The sequence below is a fragment of the Rhinolophus sinicus genome, linkage group LG03 (genome assembly GCF_036562045.2).
Source record: "Rhinolophus sinicus isolate RSC01 linkage group LG03, ASM3656204v1, whole genome shotgun sequence".
Lineage (NCBI taxonomy): Eukaryota > Metazoa > Chordata > Mammalia > Chiroptera > Rhinolophidae > Rhinolophus > Rhinolophus sinicus.
This window is the reverse complement of record NC_133753.1, coordinates 57,767,710-57,784,424: the sequence shown is the minus strand read 5'-3', so window position 1 is coordinate 57,784,424 and position 16,715 is coordinate 57,767,710. Positions and strand designations below refer to the sequence as shown.

At 33.8% G+C, this 16,715-nt stretch overlaps 1 protein-coding gene across 1 annotated transcript in view; it reads right to left on the bottom strand.

The window, feature by feature from the left end:
* The window catches only part of FAM227B (family with sequence similarity 227 member B), a 178,583-nt gene that overhangs the window by 137,596 nt on the left and 24,272 nt on the right, over positions 1-16,715 (bottom strand). The window contains exons 8-10 of the mRNA XM_019730676.2: positions 16,256-16,357; positions 14,641-14,767; positions 8,957-9,094 (exon numbers count right to left, since the gene is read on the bottom strand). Of these exons, the coding sequence (XP_019586235.2) occupies positions 8,957-9,094; positions 14,641-14,767; positions 16,256-16,357 (367 nt within the window). The remainder of the gene's footprint in view (positions 1-8,956; positions 9,095-14,640; positions 14,768-16,255; positions 16,358-16,715) is intronic.

The following is a 16,715-nucleotide window of genomic DNA, read 5'->3' as shown; positions in this document are numbered from 1 at the left end:
ATAGATTTAAACAAACTTCTACCTTAAACAGATTCCCTAATAGTTGCGATCTAAGCAGATGTTTACAGAAAAAATACAGAAAACGAAAACAGAAAAACCTCATTAAGCAATCCTTGCCTTTTTTTGAAATGGTATAACTGCCTTTTTAGTTCCCCCACTGAAAACAATGGCATGTAGCAGACTTGTGCTTCCACAATGGAGGCTCAGCTTTTTTCAGAGGATTGGAAATTCCAACTCTTTGCTGTCAATGTGCCTCTGGACCACTTTGGCCTCAGAGTGTGGGTTTTTCAATTCTACAAACCACTGCTCACTATTTTTAGAGTAGTCCATATACAAAATTGGAAAACAAGTGAGTCCCCCCCACCCCACCCCCAAGTCTTCTGTTCCTTTTTTGGCATTTCTACTAACTAACATCTTTCCTCCTTCCTTCTCACCTATTAAAATTTGATCCCAGGAAAGAATCTAAAAACTCGTTTGTATTAGCCATGAATGAAGGATTAAGGTTATGGTAATTCCCATAAATTATTATTCTTATCCTAAGATGAAAATTTTAAGCCTTAATATATGTACAAGCCTATAAAATTAAATGACTGAGAAGCAGTATGTGAAGTGGTTAAGACTTCAGACTCTAAGGCCAAAATTTATTGAATTTGAATTCATATCCACCACTTATCAGTTATGTGACCTTGGGCAAGTTACTAAATTTTCTTATACTTCAGTTTCTTCATTTTATAAGTGATAATAAACTGACCTACCATATAAGAATATTATTAATAAGGCTCTAATAAGTTAATACACTTTATGAAGTATATACTTCAAATTGAAGATTTTCCCATGTTAAACATAAATTATTAAAATTTAATTTTGAGCAGCATATGAAAAGAAGTACTCATTAAACCTCTAACTTGCCCACCCCCCAGACTTAGATGAGCTCAGCCAGAAACAAAAAAATCTAGTCATGTTTTAGAATCAAATATGAAAAGATTTAAAAAATATTTATGGATAAAGTATAGGATACGTTTTATAAAGATTTTCTATTAATATAAAAATCGAGTGTGTTAGAAGCAGGTATAATTTTTACGTTTTTTCAAATGAAAATGATCATTTCATTAGAAATACTTTATTAAACCTCTTTCATGCATGGTAGTTCAGCACCTAGAAAAGTTCTTTATTTTAGATTGCATAAAATGGATACTGAAATAATAACTTTGAAAAAACCAAGACTACCATGAAACAACATATAAATAAGGAATACTTGGAATAAATGTACTTGAGATAAAAGCTCCTAAGCAGTATTTCCTAGAAGAAGAGAAAAACTTTTTCTATGGTCTCTACAAACTATGTAGTAACCTGAATATGTTCTTTTGGTAATCAAAAACATTGGTTAATATCTGATTATTTTAAATTATGGAATGCTAATTATTGTTAAATATTGAAATGTAAAATAATTCCATATATTATCTATGTAAAGAACATAAAAAACAATATTATATTTTATAGAAAGAAAGGATGCCCACAAATTTCAGTATAGTCATTACCTCTGGGGAGGGAGGGACAGACTCAGGAATACTATAAAAGATCTGTAATTAAAAGTCTTGAAAAGCAAATATGGCAAAATACAAATACTTGTTATGTGTCGGAAATGTTCTCTATACTTTCCTTTCCTGTATGTTTGAATAAGTTATAATAATTATTTTTTTAAAAAGCCAAACAGGAGACCCCTGTGTAAGGTAATGGGAAAACATAGCCACTTTGATCTATCCCCCAACTCTCAGTTAAATAATTGTGAAACATATAAATAGAAAAATCTGTATCAGCACCAGAGGGTAAATATGAAAATTGATATTATATCTGGAACCTATGAAGTGGGACCAAAATTTTTAAAGTTTTTGATAATATACTTTACCACATCATGGGAAAGTACACAGGAGGACATCCTGACAGACCCACATCCTCACTTGCAGAAACTTACTTAGAAAATACAGGGCTGCCTGGTAGAGTGGTAAGCCCCTGACAGGGCTAAAACATGATGTAGACAACTGTGGTCTTTCCTAAGGACTTTGATGTTTTGTTTTCAGCCTAACTGCCAGAGCCATTTCAGTTCTCACTCCTTAATAAAAAAACTGGTTTATACAACATTTAGTGAACGAGTAGCTTGTAGTGGCCTTTTTCTTATTTATTTAATTGATTTCTATATGCATATTCAGTTTTTATGCTGTAGCAGAAGACAACACAGTCTGTCATAGCTTATCATGTGAAAACATGATAAGAAAACTTTCTCTTGAGGTTGTATTTCCGCATGTCAGGGCATACCTTCCAACAGTGGAATGAAACTTTTTGCTTAAATATCTAAAACAGTGGCACTTTCTGCCCTCCCTAGTCCGGCCATGTAAGTGTCTATGTCTCACTTGAAATATTTGGCTAAGACCTTTACTAGGTCTGTGACAGAGCTTAGGGAAATCCAAAAATTCTAACTAAATTTTGGCATTTGAAAAAATTTATGAAAATTGTCATTAATATCAATATACGTTCCAGTGACATTTTTCAATTTTAAAGACCAATTTAAAAATATTGGAAATTCTAAACAAAAAAGCAAAAGTAACAAAATTCATAAATTAACTATAAAGAAAGAAAAAAGATAGGTTGGCTTTAGATTTCTGTACTAGATCAAATAATAGAAGATAATGGAGCAATATTTCTAGTTTTATGGGAAAATGTGATTTGAGAATTTGATATTTAAATTGGAAAATAAGTTCAATATTTAAATAAGATATTTAATTTACATCAGTCTGACTTTACCACCAATAAAAGTTAAAAATTCTTGAAAATATTTTTAAAAAACCCCAAAACACAACTACTTGAAGATACTGGGGAATGACCAAAACCAGGCAGAAACTGGAGGGAAGGTGAATAGGAAACCAACCTGTGGTAAACGCAATTTGTGTTCATGTAGCTGCAACTTTTTGGCTGATGGTACATCTTAGTCTACGTGGCAGGTGGGTAGATGGAATTCAAACAGAAAGTAGAAATATTATTGGTTTGAGACTGCCAGAAGGCTGAAAAATGAGGGAGTGATGGAAATTCTGGAAAGAAAATGGCTGCAGAGAGGGAAGCCTCAAATCTGCATGTTGTAAGTTCTATTTAAACCTGTGGTTGGAATTTGAATTTATTCATGCATGGGGTGGAAAGGGAGTTTTGGAGGGTAGTCAAAAAGGAATAGCTGGATGGCTAAAAGTACTGAGTGGAGATCTCAGTGGCTGACCACCACAGAAGACATACCATTTGGACTTTGAGTTCAGTTGAAGTAACAGCCTGCTTGAAGAAAAACTAACATTATTCAGTGGAAAGTGACAGAATCCAGAGCACCTCAAAGTAGCATTCAAAATTCCCAGAATACATTATAAATTACCAGACATGGAAAGAAACAAGAAATAGTAACACACAGTCAGGAACAAAATAGCCAATAGAAATCCATCTCAAAGTTATCCAAATGTTGGAATTACTACACAAGGACTTTAAAGCAGCTCTTTTAAATATGTGTGAAGACTTAAAGGAAAATATGATCATAACGGAGGAAGAGAACCTCAGAATAGAAATGGAAACTATAAAAAAGGATCAAGTGGAAATTCTTAACTGAAAAGCACAATGTATGAAATGAAATATTCATTTATTGGGCTTGAGAGTAGATTGTAGATTTTTTAAATTTTTATTTAAAAACCAGGGTAGACTGTAGAACATAGACGAAAGAATAAGTGAACTTGAGGTGAAATAAATAGAAATTACACTATCTACAGAACACAGAGAAAAAAGATTGAAAAAACTAACAAAGTCCCAGTGAGCTGTGGACAATGTTAAGCAATGCAATACGTGTTAAATTGGAGTCCCAGAGAGAAACAGAACAGAACTTATTTGAAGAAATAATGATTAAAAAATCCCCAATTTAGTAAAAGACATAACGCTACAAATTTAATAAGCTTAATGATCCCCAAGTATGATGAACACGAATAAAAGTACACCAGCACATCATGGACAAACTGCTGAATACCAAGGATAAGAGAAAAATCTTAACAGTAGCTAGAGGAGATAACAGGGACTGGGTTTACTTTTCTTTGTTAAACAACTTAAAAAATTGGACAAAATATATGAAACAATGGTTTTCATGTGCTGGATAACAGACAGCACAGGACAGGAATTTCCAAGAGAAACAAATGAGGGAGCTCTTCAATTGTCTCATCTTTTTGTCTCTAAAAAAGAATTTGCAGGCCCTAGTGCAAGTGGTGGGAATCCAACGGAACCCACTTAGTTTGCTGAGCTAAGAAAATAAAATTTAGCATTCAGGAAGGCCAAAGCAAACTAAAATTTGTAAGTCAGCAGAATATAGAGAAGATAGATACACACAGAGGGCATTCTGGAGATATTCAGAGAGTTGCCCTTGAATCTTTGCTTGAGGCTGGTAAAGAACCAAAAGAAGTAGGAAGCGGAACAATGCTTGGGGCTCCCATAAAGCTCATGTTCCAGACAGCCAGATGGGAAACCTCCTATACACAGAGTAGGGGGTACGATACTAAGAAGGGTATTGGTACAGCCGCTACAGAAAACAGTATGGAGGTTCTTCAAAAAATTAAGATTAGAATTACCATATGACCCAGCAATCCCTCTCCTGAGCATCTACCCAAAAAATCTGAAAATATTTATCCATAAAGATACATATACACCAATGTTAATTGCAGCATTATTTATGGTGGCCAAGACATGGAAACAACCAAAGTGTCCTTTGACAGATGATTGGATGAAGAAGATATGATGTACATATATACACAATGGAATACTACTCGGCCATAAGAAAAGAAGAAATAGTGCCATTTGCAACAAAATGGATGGATCTTGAGATTATTACACTAAGTGAAATAAGTCAGACAGAAAAAGTCGAGAACCATATGACTTCACTCATATGTGGACTATAAAACTGAAAGCAACAAAGGAACAAGACAAACAAATAAAGAAACAAAAAAGCTTATAGACACAGACAAAAGTTAAGTAGTTATTGGAGAGTAAGGGGGGAGAAGAGATAATAGAAGACAGTAAAGGGGATCAAATATATGGTGATAGAAGGAGAACTGATTCTAGGTGTGAACACATAATACAATATATAGATGATGTATTATAGAATTGTACACTTGAAACCTATGTAGTTTTGTTGACCATTGTCACTCCAATAAATTTTAAGAAAAAAAAAAAAAGAAGCTCTAAGTAAATGGAGATATTCCATGTTCATGGATTGGAAAACTCAATATTGTTAAGATGTCAATATTCCCTGAACTGACCTATAGATTCAAAATTCCAGAGTATATACTTTAAAAACGGATAAGCATATTTTTAAATTTATATGGAAATTAAAAAAAAAAAAAACTAGAATAGTCAAAATAATTTTTTAAAACAACAACAAAGTTGGAGGACATATAGTACCTTACTTCAAGATATATTATAGACCACAATTATCAAGGTATTTTGGTATTGGTATCAGTGGAACAGTATACAGAGTACAGACATAGACCAACACACATATGGTCAACTGATTTTTTGACAGTTTCCAAGACAATTTAATAGACAAAGGAAATCTTTTCAACAGAGGGTGCTGAACAATATGCAAAGAAATGACCCTCAATGCTTACTTCCCATAATTTGCAAAAATTACTCAAAATGAATTAGAGACCTAAATGTAAGAGTTACAACTATAAACTATAAAATTATACACTGTAAGGTTTCTAGAAGAAAATATAGGAGACAATCTTGGTGAAATTGGGTTACACAAAAAATTCTTAAATATGACACAGAAAAGCACAAGCTATATTGGGGAAAAAAAATGACAAATTAGACTGAATGGGAGGGAGAAATTAGAAAAAAGCATGAGGAACGTTTGGGATGGTGGATATGTTTCCTATCCTGAAAGTTGTGATGATTTTACAGGCTTAAACACATGTTAACTCACCATATTTTACATTTTAAATATATGTAGCTTACTGTACATCAATTAGACCTCAATAAAGCTGAAATAAACAATGCAGTTATTTGAAGCAAAAATCATAACACTATATAATGTGAAGCTATTATTCATGCAGCTAGTCGTATATACATATACGTGACAGTGCTTAGAGAAACATATATATATATATATATATATGACAACAAGAGCATAAAGGACAAAGAGGAAGTATGTGTAACTATACTGTTCCAAGTTCCTACATTTTTAGTGAAATAGGACAATATTAACTTTAAGTAATATTTTGATAATTTAAGGATGCATTTTGTAATCATTAAGGCAACCTCAAAAATTACAAAGTTGTATAGGCAAATAGCCAATAGAGTAATTAAAATGGAATACTAAAAATATTTGATTAACCAAAAAGAAGACAGGAAAGGGGAACTGAAGAACAAAAATCAGGTAAGATAAACTGAAAAAAAAAAAAAAAGGAACAAGGCAAAAATAAATCCAACCATATCAATAGTTATATTGAATATAAATGAAGTACGCACTCCAATGAAAGGAAGCAATTGTCAGCCTAAATAAAAAACAAGACTCAACTATAGATTGTTTACAAGAAGTACACTTTAAACATAAAAATACAAATAGGTTGTAAGTAAAAAGATGGGAAATGATAAGATACACCTTATAAACCACAAGTAGAATAAAGCTGAAATGGGCATATTATATCAAACAAAATAGAAAAGAAACAAAATTCAAAAGAAAGAAGAATTATCATAGATATGAAGGAACATTTCCTAATGATTAAAGGGAAAGCATAATAATGAAAGTGTATGTGCCCAATAACTTAAAAATACATAAAGTCAACAGAACTAAAACAAGAAATAATTCCACAATTATTGTTGAAGATTTTCACATCCCCTTTCAGTAATTAACAGAATAATTAAATAATTAAATATCAGTAAGGATATGGAATCGAAGTTACCAACCTTTTTCTATTAAGGGTCAGATAATTGATATTTTAGGTTTTGTGGGCCATGTGTAGTCTCTGTAGTGCATTCTTTATTTTGTTTTGTTTTGTTTTGTTTTGGTTTTTTTTCACAACCCTTTAAAATGTAAAAATCATTCTTAGCTCACAGGACATATGCTACAGGCCAGATTTGCTCCCCAAGCTATAGTATGCTAATTCTTGGTACTGAAGATCTGAACAAAGTTATCAAACATCTTGATCTAATTGAGATTTATAAAACAACTGCAGAATGTACATTCTTATCAAGATACATGAAATGTGACCAAGATAGACCATGTACTGGACCATCAATCAAGTCTCAATACATTGCAAAAGATTGTAGATTATATTCTCAGACCACAATATTTTAAAATTAGAAATCAGTGACTATGAGATGTCTAGAAAAGCCCCAAATATTTGAGAATTAAATGATACATCTCTAAATAACCCATGGGTCAAAATAGAAATTATATTGAAAATTAGAAAATATTTTGAATTAAATGATAATGAACATACAACATATCGAAATTTGTGGAATGAAGCTAAAACAGTGCTTAGAGAAATTCATAGCTTTAAATGCTTATATGAAAAAAGGAGAGACAGAATGATAAAACAAACAGGGTAAAATTTAAACAGTTGGTGGATCAGGGATATATGGGAGTTCCTGATGCTATTCTTGTCACTTTCTGTAAGTTAAAATTGTAACAAAATAAAGAGCTTCCCCCAAACTTATTATTTTATGTTTAGCCAAGTTGTTATGCACATGTGAGAGTGGGAAGTAAACACAGATATGCAAGACTGGGTCAATATAGTAGAGTACTACTCTTTCCACTCAAAATAACAACTATGTATGAAGTTCTGGAAAACCCAGGGTAACAGCAAACAAGAAAGTTCATGTCACTATTAAAAGATAGAAATCAGATAGGATGATATCTATGGAGATAAGAATGGGAAAAATCACAGCACAATCTGAAGAGCAGTAATCAACTACTTAAATAATTTTAGAATCAGAAACTAACTGAAGAATAGTTTTCAGAAGAGTAGGTTGAATAGGTTAGACCCTCCTTCCCCTGGTCTACATCTAGGAGAAGTTTGGAAAGGTATTTCTCTCTACTTTAATGGTTCTTAACTTTGCCTGAACTTTGAAATCATCTGGGTAGCTTTTAAAAAGCTACCTGAGATTCTGATTTAATGGGTCAGAAATGAGACCTGTGCACCAGAACTATGTTTTGTATTGAAAATATGGTATAAACAAGAGAGAAATAAATTTGCCTTATAGAGCTTATTAATGTAGAGTAACTGAGAAGTTTAATCCTGGTGCAGGAATTTGGTGTGTAGCTCAAGGAACAGCAGCGAATACAAAAATATATCCAAGTGAATTGGTATTTCAAGTAGCCTGTAAGTTACTATTTAATAAATGAGCAATTGGAAAAAAACGAAATATTGAAATACAACTACCTTTGTCATAATAAAATAAATTCTAAATGAATTAAAATGTTAAATAAAACATGAAAATAGAGAAAGTATTAGAAAAAATAAGTAGTTTCATAATATTAGGTAAGTCGGTCTTGACAAACATGGCACAAAACTGAAACTCTAAAGAAAACATTATTTAAATTTACTGAAAAAAATTTTTTTAACTTATCTAGTGGTAAAACACATTATTAACCAGTGAGCAATTTAGCTAAAAAGAAAGAATTTTGTAGTATGAGTGAAAAGTTTCTAAAAATAAACATGAGAATATAATATTAGGCAAAGTCAGAAAAGGACTTAAGTACATATTTTTATAATGAAAAACTAAAATGTAAAGCAATATTCAAACTACTGTAACACCAATCTACAAATCAAATGTTGTTGTAAGACTCTCACCAAAGAATAAATCATTAGAAAATTATGACAAATAAATAACTTAGCACACTTGATTTTGGCTATTTCATTCTGCAGTTTATAATAAATTTACTTACAATTTGCTATGCGTTCTTGACTTCTTGCAATTCTATCCTTTACAGAGTTTAAAGGTACTTTCTTAGCACCATGTATGGTTGTTGTGGAGAGGTCTTTCAGTTTCCAGTGGGTCCAAAAGCCTTTTTGAGGTTTTAAACCTGTTAACAGAAAATTTATATTTAACCAAAGAAATTAGGATCTTGAAAATAGCTTCTTAATTTGGCAAAGCATTTTTACCAGTATTTTACATTTCATTCTCACAGCTGTCCTGTGAGGATTATCACTCTCAAGCTTCAAATGAGTAAACTTCTACATAGAAATGTTAAAGTCTTAATATATAAAACACTGAATTAGAAAAGAGCTGAAAAGTTGGTGTTCGGGTTACTGCCGATCAAGATGCCAAAGTAGGTAAAAGGCTGTGCTAGCCTCCACCCATGTTCATATCAAAGTTACAATTAAACTATAGAACTACCAATGTCATGCAAGGTCTCTGGTCACACTCCCTGCACAAGAACGCAGGATATGGTGAGGCCAAAAAGGAACACCAACAGAGCCATAGATAGGGGAGTCATACCACTATATTCTCACTGGCAGCTGGGTTGGAGACACAGGAAACAGGAGCCACAATCTGCCATCCGATTCTCTGCAAACTAACCCACCCTTTCTAGCCACAGTCCATGCTTCTCTGCCAACCAACCAAACTGCCAGCGTAGCCATGGCAGTTATATTAGTAGCTAATGGCTAACGGGTTACAGCTGATGGCCAACTAGTCACAGCTGATGGCCATCTACTACCCAAGCCAGCACCTTTCCAAGTAAGGTCAAGAGCCTGGAAACAGCTCTCCTGACTCTGTCCCCACAACCATCAAGAATTGCTGGGAAGTCTAGCTGAAGTATTATAACTAAGAATATACAGAAGAAGCCACATAGAGACTGGTAGGAGGGGCACAGATGTGGAGTGGGGTGGATCCCATACCCATGTTTGGTGGTTAAAAATTGAGAGGGCTCTCTCAGCTAAAAGGTACCCCATGAGGAGCAATGGGTCCCAGCCCCACACCAGGCTTCCTAGCCCAGGGTTCAAGTGCCAAGAAGAGAACTTCCCATAACTTCTGTTTCTGAAAATCAGAGGAATTATGTCTGAGAGAGATAGAGGGCTGCTAGAGTCCCAGGAGCTCCTCTCAAAGGGCCCTTACATGAACTTACTCCCTGACAGACTCACTCACTTCAGTGATGGGGCAGCAGTTCAAAAGGTGCCAGAGACATAAGGGGAGGAAATGAACTGTCTGGCTGAAGGGTGAGGATGGGAGGGGCAGCTTTCTCCCAGACAGACGTGCTAGCAGAAGCCACTTTTCCTTTATTGAGCTCTCCCCAACCAAGACTGAGTCTCCATTAAACTTGCTAACACCTTTTACCCTGCTCTGGTGATTCCCTGAGACTCTGCTGCACCCAACTTATAAGCCCACCCAAGCCTCTTCCAGTGGCTTTTCCGTACAAACTGCCTGTCGTGGCTCATGCTGCATATTTTCCTAAAATCACTCCAACGTTCACAAACACCAAACAAGCAGCATCTGGCCTTGGTGTGCCCCATACCTCTTGCTAAGCAGCCCCAAGCCCAGCACTAGCAGCAGCTGGTCTCAGTTTGCAGCTTAACTTCTCCTAGGCACCTCCAAGCCTAGCACATGAGGCAATCATCTGCAGATCATATTATAGCTCATACCAAGAAGATGCAGTCAGGGAATAGGCAGCAGCTGAACTTGGCCTGCAACAGAGCCCCTCCCAAGAGGCCCCAGAACCAACACACCTGATGGTCAGCCTCAGACCACACCAGAGCACCATTCAACCACCTCCACAAAAGACATAACCAAAGGGCAGGTTATTAGCAGACCATAGTCCTGCTAATGCAAATCCTACTCCATGGAGTCAAGCCCTGAACAACAGCTCCTCCACTATAGTCATGGCGAGTCCTCACAATCAATCAGCCTAAGGGTCAATCATTCCCACTGATATGCAAACAGCAACTGAGCCTCAACTACAACAGGAGGGTACATACAATCCACACAAGGGACATACCTGGAGCACCCAGCTCAGGTGACCACTGAGACTGTGCCACTGGACACCACAGAACAGCTACTACATAATGCCACTCTACTAAGCTCAGGACTCATAGCAGTTTTACCTAATACATGGAAACAAACACAGGGAGGCGGCAGACTGAGGAGATAAAGAAACATGTCCCAAATGAAAGAACAGCACAAAACTCCAGAAAAAGTACTAAACAAAATGGAGACAAGCAATCTACCAGATGCAGAGTTCAAAACACTGGTTATAAGGGTGCTCAATGATCTCAGTGAAAACTTCAACAAAGAGATAGAAAACATAAAAAAAGAACCATCAGAAATATAAATACAATAACAAAAATGAAGAATATATTCGAGGGAATCAACAGTAGATTAGGTGAAACAGAATTGAATCAGTGATTTAGAAGATAACATAGCAGAAAACACCCAATCAGAACAGCAAAAAGAAATAAAAAAGAATCCAACTATGAGGATAGTTTAAGAGACTTCTGGGATAACATAAAGTGTAGCAACATTCACATTATAGGGGTATCAGAAGGAAAAGAGAGAGAGCAAGGAATTGAAAAACTATTCGAAGAAATAATGATGGAAAGCTCCCCTAATATGTAAAGGAGATAGACATACAAGCCCAGGAAGCACAGAGAGTCCCAAACAAGATGAATCCCAAAAAGGCCCACGCCAATACACATCATAATTCAAATGCCAAAGGTTAAATACAAAGAGAGACTCTTAAAAGCAGCAAGAGACAAGCAGTTAGTTACTTACAAGGGAGCTCCCATAAGACTGTCAGCTGATTTCTCAACAGAAACATTGCAGGCCAGAAGTGAGTGGCAGGAAATATTTAAAGTGATGAAAAGAAAGGGCCTACTACCAAGACAACTCTACCCAGCAAGGCTATCATTTAAAATTGAAAGAAATAAAGAGCTTTCCAGACAAGAAAAAGCTAAAGGAATTCATTACCACCAAGCCAGTATTATAAGAAATGTTAAACAGACTTCTTTAAGAAGAAGGGGAAAACAAACAAATAAAAGAAGATCAAGTATATGAATAATAAAATGGTAATAATTATGTACCTATCAACAATTACTTTAAATGTAAATGGAGTAAATGCTCCAATCAAAAAACATAGGGTAGCTGAATGGAAAAGAAAACAAGACCCATATATATGCATATGCTGTCTACAAAAGACCTACTTCAGATTGAAAGACACACACAGACTAAAAGTAAAAGGATGGAAAAAGATATTTCATGCTAATGGAATGGAAAAAAAAAGGTGGGATAGCAATACATATATCAGACAAAATAGACTTTAAAACAAAGACTATACTTAGAGACAAAGAAGGACATTTCATAATGATAAAGGGATCAATCTAATAAGAGGGTATAACCTTTGTAAACTTTTATGCACCCAATATAGGAGCACCTAAATACATAAAGCAAATATTAACCAACATAAAGGGAGAAATTGACAGTAATATAGTCAGAGTAGGGAACTTTAACACCCCACTGACATCAAGGGATACATTTTCCAGACAGAAAATCAACAAGGAAACAATGGCCTTAAATGACACATTAGACCAGATGGATTTCATTGATATTTTTAGAGCATTTCACCCCAAAGCAGCAGAATATACATTCTTTTCAAGTTCACACAGAACATTTCACAAGACAGACCACATATTAGGTCACAAAACAAGCCTCAGTAATTTTAAGAGATTTGAAATCATCTTTTCTGACCACAGTGGTATGAAACTAGAAATTAATTAGAAGAAAAAACAGAAAAACTCAGAAACACAAGGAGGCAAAATAACATGCTACTAAACAATGAATGGGTTAACAATGAGATCAAGGAAGAATTCAAAAGATACCTTAAGACAATGAAAACGAAAACATAATTACACCAAATCTATGGAACACAAAGAAAACAGTCTTAAGAGGGAAATTCATAACAATGTAGGCCTACCTAAAGATAGTAGAAAATTTTCAAATAAACAATCTAACCTTATACCTAAAGGAACTAGAAAAGAACAGCAAACAAAGCCCAAAGTAACTAGAAGGAAGGAAATAATAAAGATCAGAGTGGAAACAAATAAAATAGAGTCTAAATAGCAATATAAAAAAATCAACAAAACCAAAAGCTGGTTCTTTGAAAAGATAAACAAAATTGACAAACCATTAGCCAGATTTATCAAGAAAAAAAGACAGAGGACCCAAATAAATAAAATCAGAAATGAAAGAAGAGAAATGACAATCAACACCACAGAAATGAAAAAAAAAAAATTAAGAAAACACTATGAGCAATTCTATGCCAACAAATTGGACAATGTAGAAGAAATGGATAAATTCCTAGAAGCATACAATCTTCCAAGACTGAATCAAGAAGAAACAGATAATCTGAACAGACCAATTACTACTAATGAAATCAAATCAGTAATCAAAAAACTCCCAACAAACAAAAGTCCTGGACCAGATGGCTTCACAGGTGAATTTTACCAAGCATTCAAAGAGGATTAACACCTATCCTTCTCAAGTTATTTCAAAAAATTCAAGAGGATGGAAGGTTCCCAACCTCATTTTACAAGGCCATCAGTACCCTGATTCTAAAGCCAAACAAAGACATTACAAAAAAGGAAAATTATATGTCAATATCCTTGATGAACAAAGATGCACAAAAATCCTCAACAAACTATTAGCAAACCGAGTTCAGCATACAGTAAAAAGATTATACACCATGATCAAGTGGGATTTATTCCTGGGATGCAGGTTGGTTTAATATCTACAAATTAATTAACGTGATATACCACATAAACAAAATGATGAAAATCATATGATCGTATCAATAGATACAGAAAAAGAGTTTGAGAAAACCCAGCATTGATTTATGATAAAAACTCTCAGCAAAGTGGAAATAGAGGAAACATACCTCAACATAATAAAGGCCATATATGAAAAACCCACAGCTTACATCATTCTCAAGGGGAAAAAGCTAAAAGTGTTGTACTTAAGATCAGGAACAAGACAAGGGTGTTCACTTTCACTACTTTTATTGAGCATAGTATTGGAAGTTCTAGCCACAGCAATTAGACAAGAAATAAAAGACATTCAAATTGGAAAGGAAAAAGTAAAACTGTCATTATTTGCATATGACATGATACTATATAGAGAGAATCCTAAAGATTTCACCAAAAAACTATTAGAACTGATAAAGAAATTTAGTAAAGTAGCAGGATACAAAATTAATATTCAGAAATCGGTTGTATTTTTGTATACCAATAACAAATTTGTCAAGGGGATGCAAAGTACAGCATAAGGAATATAGAATAATATTGTAATAACTATGTATATTGCTTAGTGGGTACTAGAGTAATTTTATAAATGCCTAACCCTGTGCTGTACACCTGTAACCAATATAACAGAATATTGAAGGTCAACTGTAATTGAAAATAAAACAAAAATCACAGGGAAAAAATAAAATAAAAATAATTTAAGTATAAAATAAAACAGAGTCACTAATACTGCATGTGTTGTAAGGCAAAAAAACTACCAATTTTTTTTTACTAGAGCAAACAAAATCCAAAAGTTTTAGGCACCAAAATAATGATCAATATTTAAATGACATAGCCTTACCTGACAACCAAAGAAAAATATTATTCCCTAGATCTTCTTTAAATTCATCATTAAAGAGATTATTGGATTCTGGAAATGCTTCCTGGAATGTTGCATAGATAGCTTGTGACAAACATTCAGGATACACCTACCAAAAATAGTCATAGTAGAATAATTTCATATTTCATATAACATACCTCAACTGTCAAAGAAATTATTATTAAATTTGTGAATTATATATGTCCCTTTTTTTTGTTATACCTTGCTTTCTTCTTGGAAAAAGCCACTGAAAAGAGAGACCCAGAAAGTATCATGATTTTCCTCAAATCAAGTCATGATTTGAGAAAGGTTATAAATACAACATACATCAACAGACATATCCATCCCAGGGGAAAACATGGACCATAAATGTAGGACTAGAAATTGTAAAATGGGGGATATGCAACTGTGCCTTCCTTCTTTTTCCACTCTTCTGAAGAGCCCAGTATTAAAGCATGCTTGATTTCCTCAAACCATGTAGGTAGGCTAGACAATGACTAGATGAAAGATTATAGGTAGGAGAAACAAGTGTTTTGTCATCTCTGGACAATGCAATTACCAAAAATCTTAACCATTAACTTTTTCTGCAAATAAGAAAAAAAATCAATATTAGCAGAGAAAATTCTAGTCTATCTTTGAGAACACCATTGTTTTCTACAAAACAACAATTTATGAATCATGGATCTGATCAACCTCTTCATCTGACAGACAAGCTGTGGAACTGAGGGGCTGAATGTCTTGACAAGATCCCCCTGGTAATTAATAGCAGATTCTGGACATGAAGCCAGGTCTCATTCCCAGTCTACCATTCACTTCCTTCTGCGACATGGTATGTATATGAGTAAGATAGGTCAAGATTGAACATAAATATTTGGCAAATAGTTTTATGATTTCATTGTGAAGGACATTGAATTATTTTTATTTTAGGGTTTTTTTAACCCATGAAAACATTTACTGACTCCAAAATACGTATGTATTTCAGATTTACAGATGTCAATATAATGAAGTATTTGAATGTGGCTTCTGCTTTGAAATGCTAGATATTTAAATTTTAAAATATCCAGTGAAATTCCTACACATCTTCACTTCACATTACTTAAGAACATAAATTATTTTAATCAGCTCTATTCATTAGTTAATATAATAACAGAAAAGTAAAACAAACATTGATTCATAAATTTGTCCACTGTTCTTTACTGTAACAAGTGCTTATTCCTCAGGCATAACATGAACTTTTCAAGTCCTCTTAGATCAAAGGGTACATTATAACATAAAAGAAAATTGATAAATAATTTTGTAGGTAAATATATAAAACAAGAATATACATAGAACAAGCCAATAGTTTTCAAATTATTAACATGCAAACAAAATACCTATAGCACACTAAGGAGATTCTGTAAGACTTTGAGTCAAGGTAATACAATATTCTGGGGGGGAGGATATAACTTTTAAAATATTATCACTACTTAATTTCAGGAAATTTTGCTTTCAAAGTAACAAAATATGTTCTCATACGTTTTTAAATAAAATAACTATTTTTTAAAAATTTCATCAGCTCTAAATATAATTAGCACAACCAGTTAATTTCTGTGTTTACCTGAAAGAATGCATCTTTTCGAGTTAGAGGTATGCTCATGAAAAGTGTCACATAGCTTTCTGAAATTCTATCAAACAAGGAATCTTGATTTTCTTTGTCAGGCTTAAAAAATAAAATATGTATGGAATTAATATCATTAATATTACAATTTAAAATTGGAATTTGTTTGCATAATGTCAGTAATTTGACCTGTTCTTAAAGGGTAGATCAGTTGCTATAGTGGAATGAGCATGGGTCTTGGCATCATGCAAACCTGAATTACATTAGCCGCATTTCCATGGGCAAGTTAATTAAGTCCTAGTTTCTTTATCTGCTAAATGTCAATAATATATACATATCTTAAAGTAGTATCTTAAAATTAAATAAGGACAAGGATCATGTTTTGTTGACTGTATTGCAAGCCATCAACACAGTGCCTGGCACATAGAAAACACAAAAATGTTTGATAAATTAATGATGG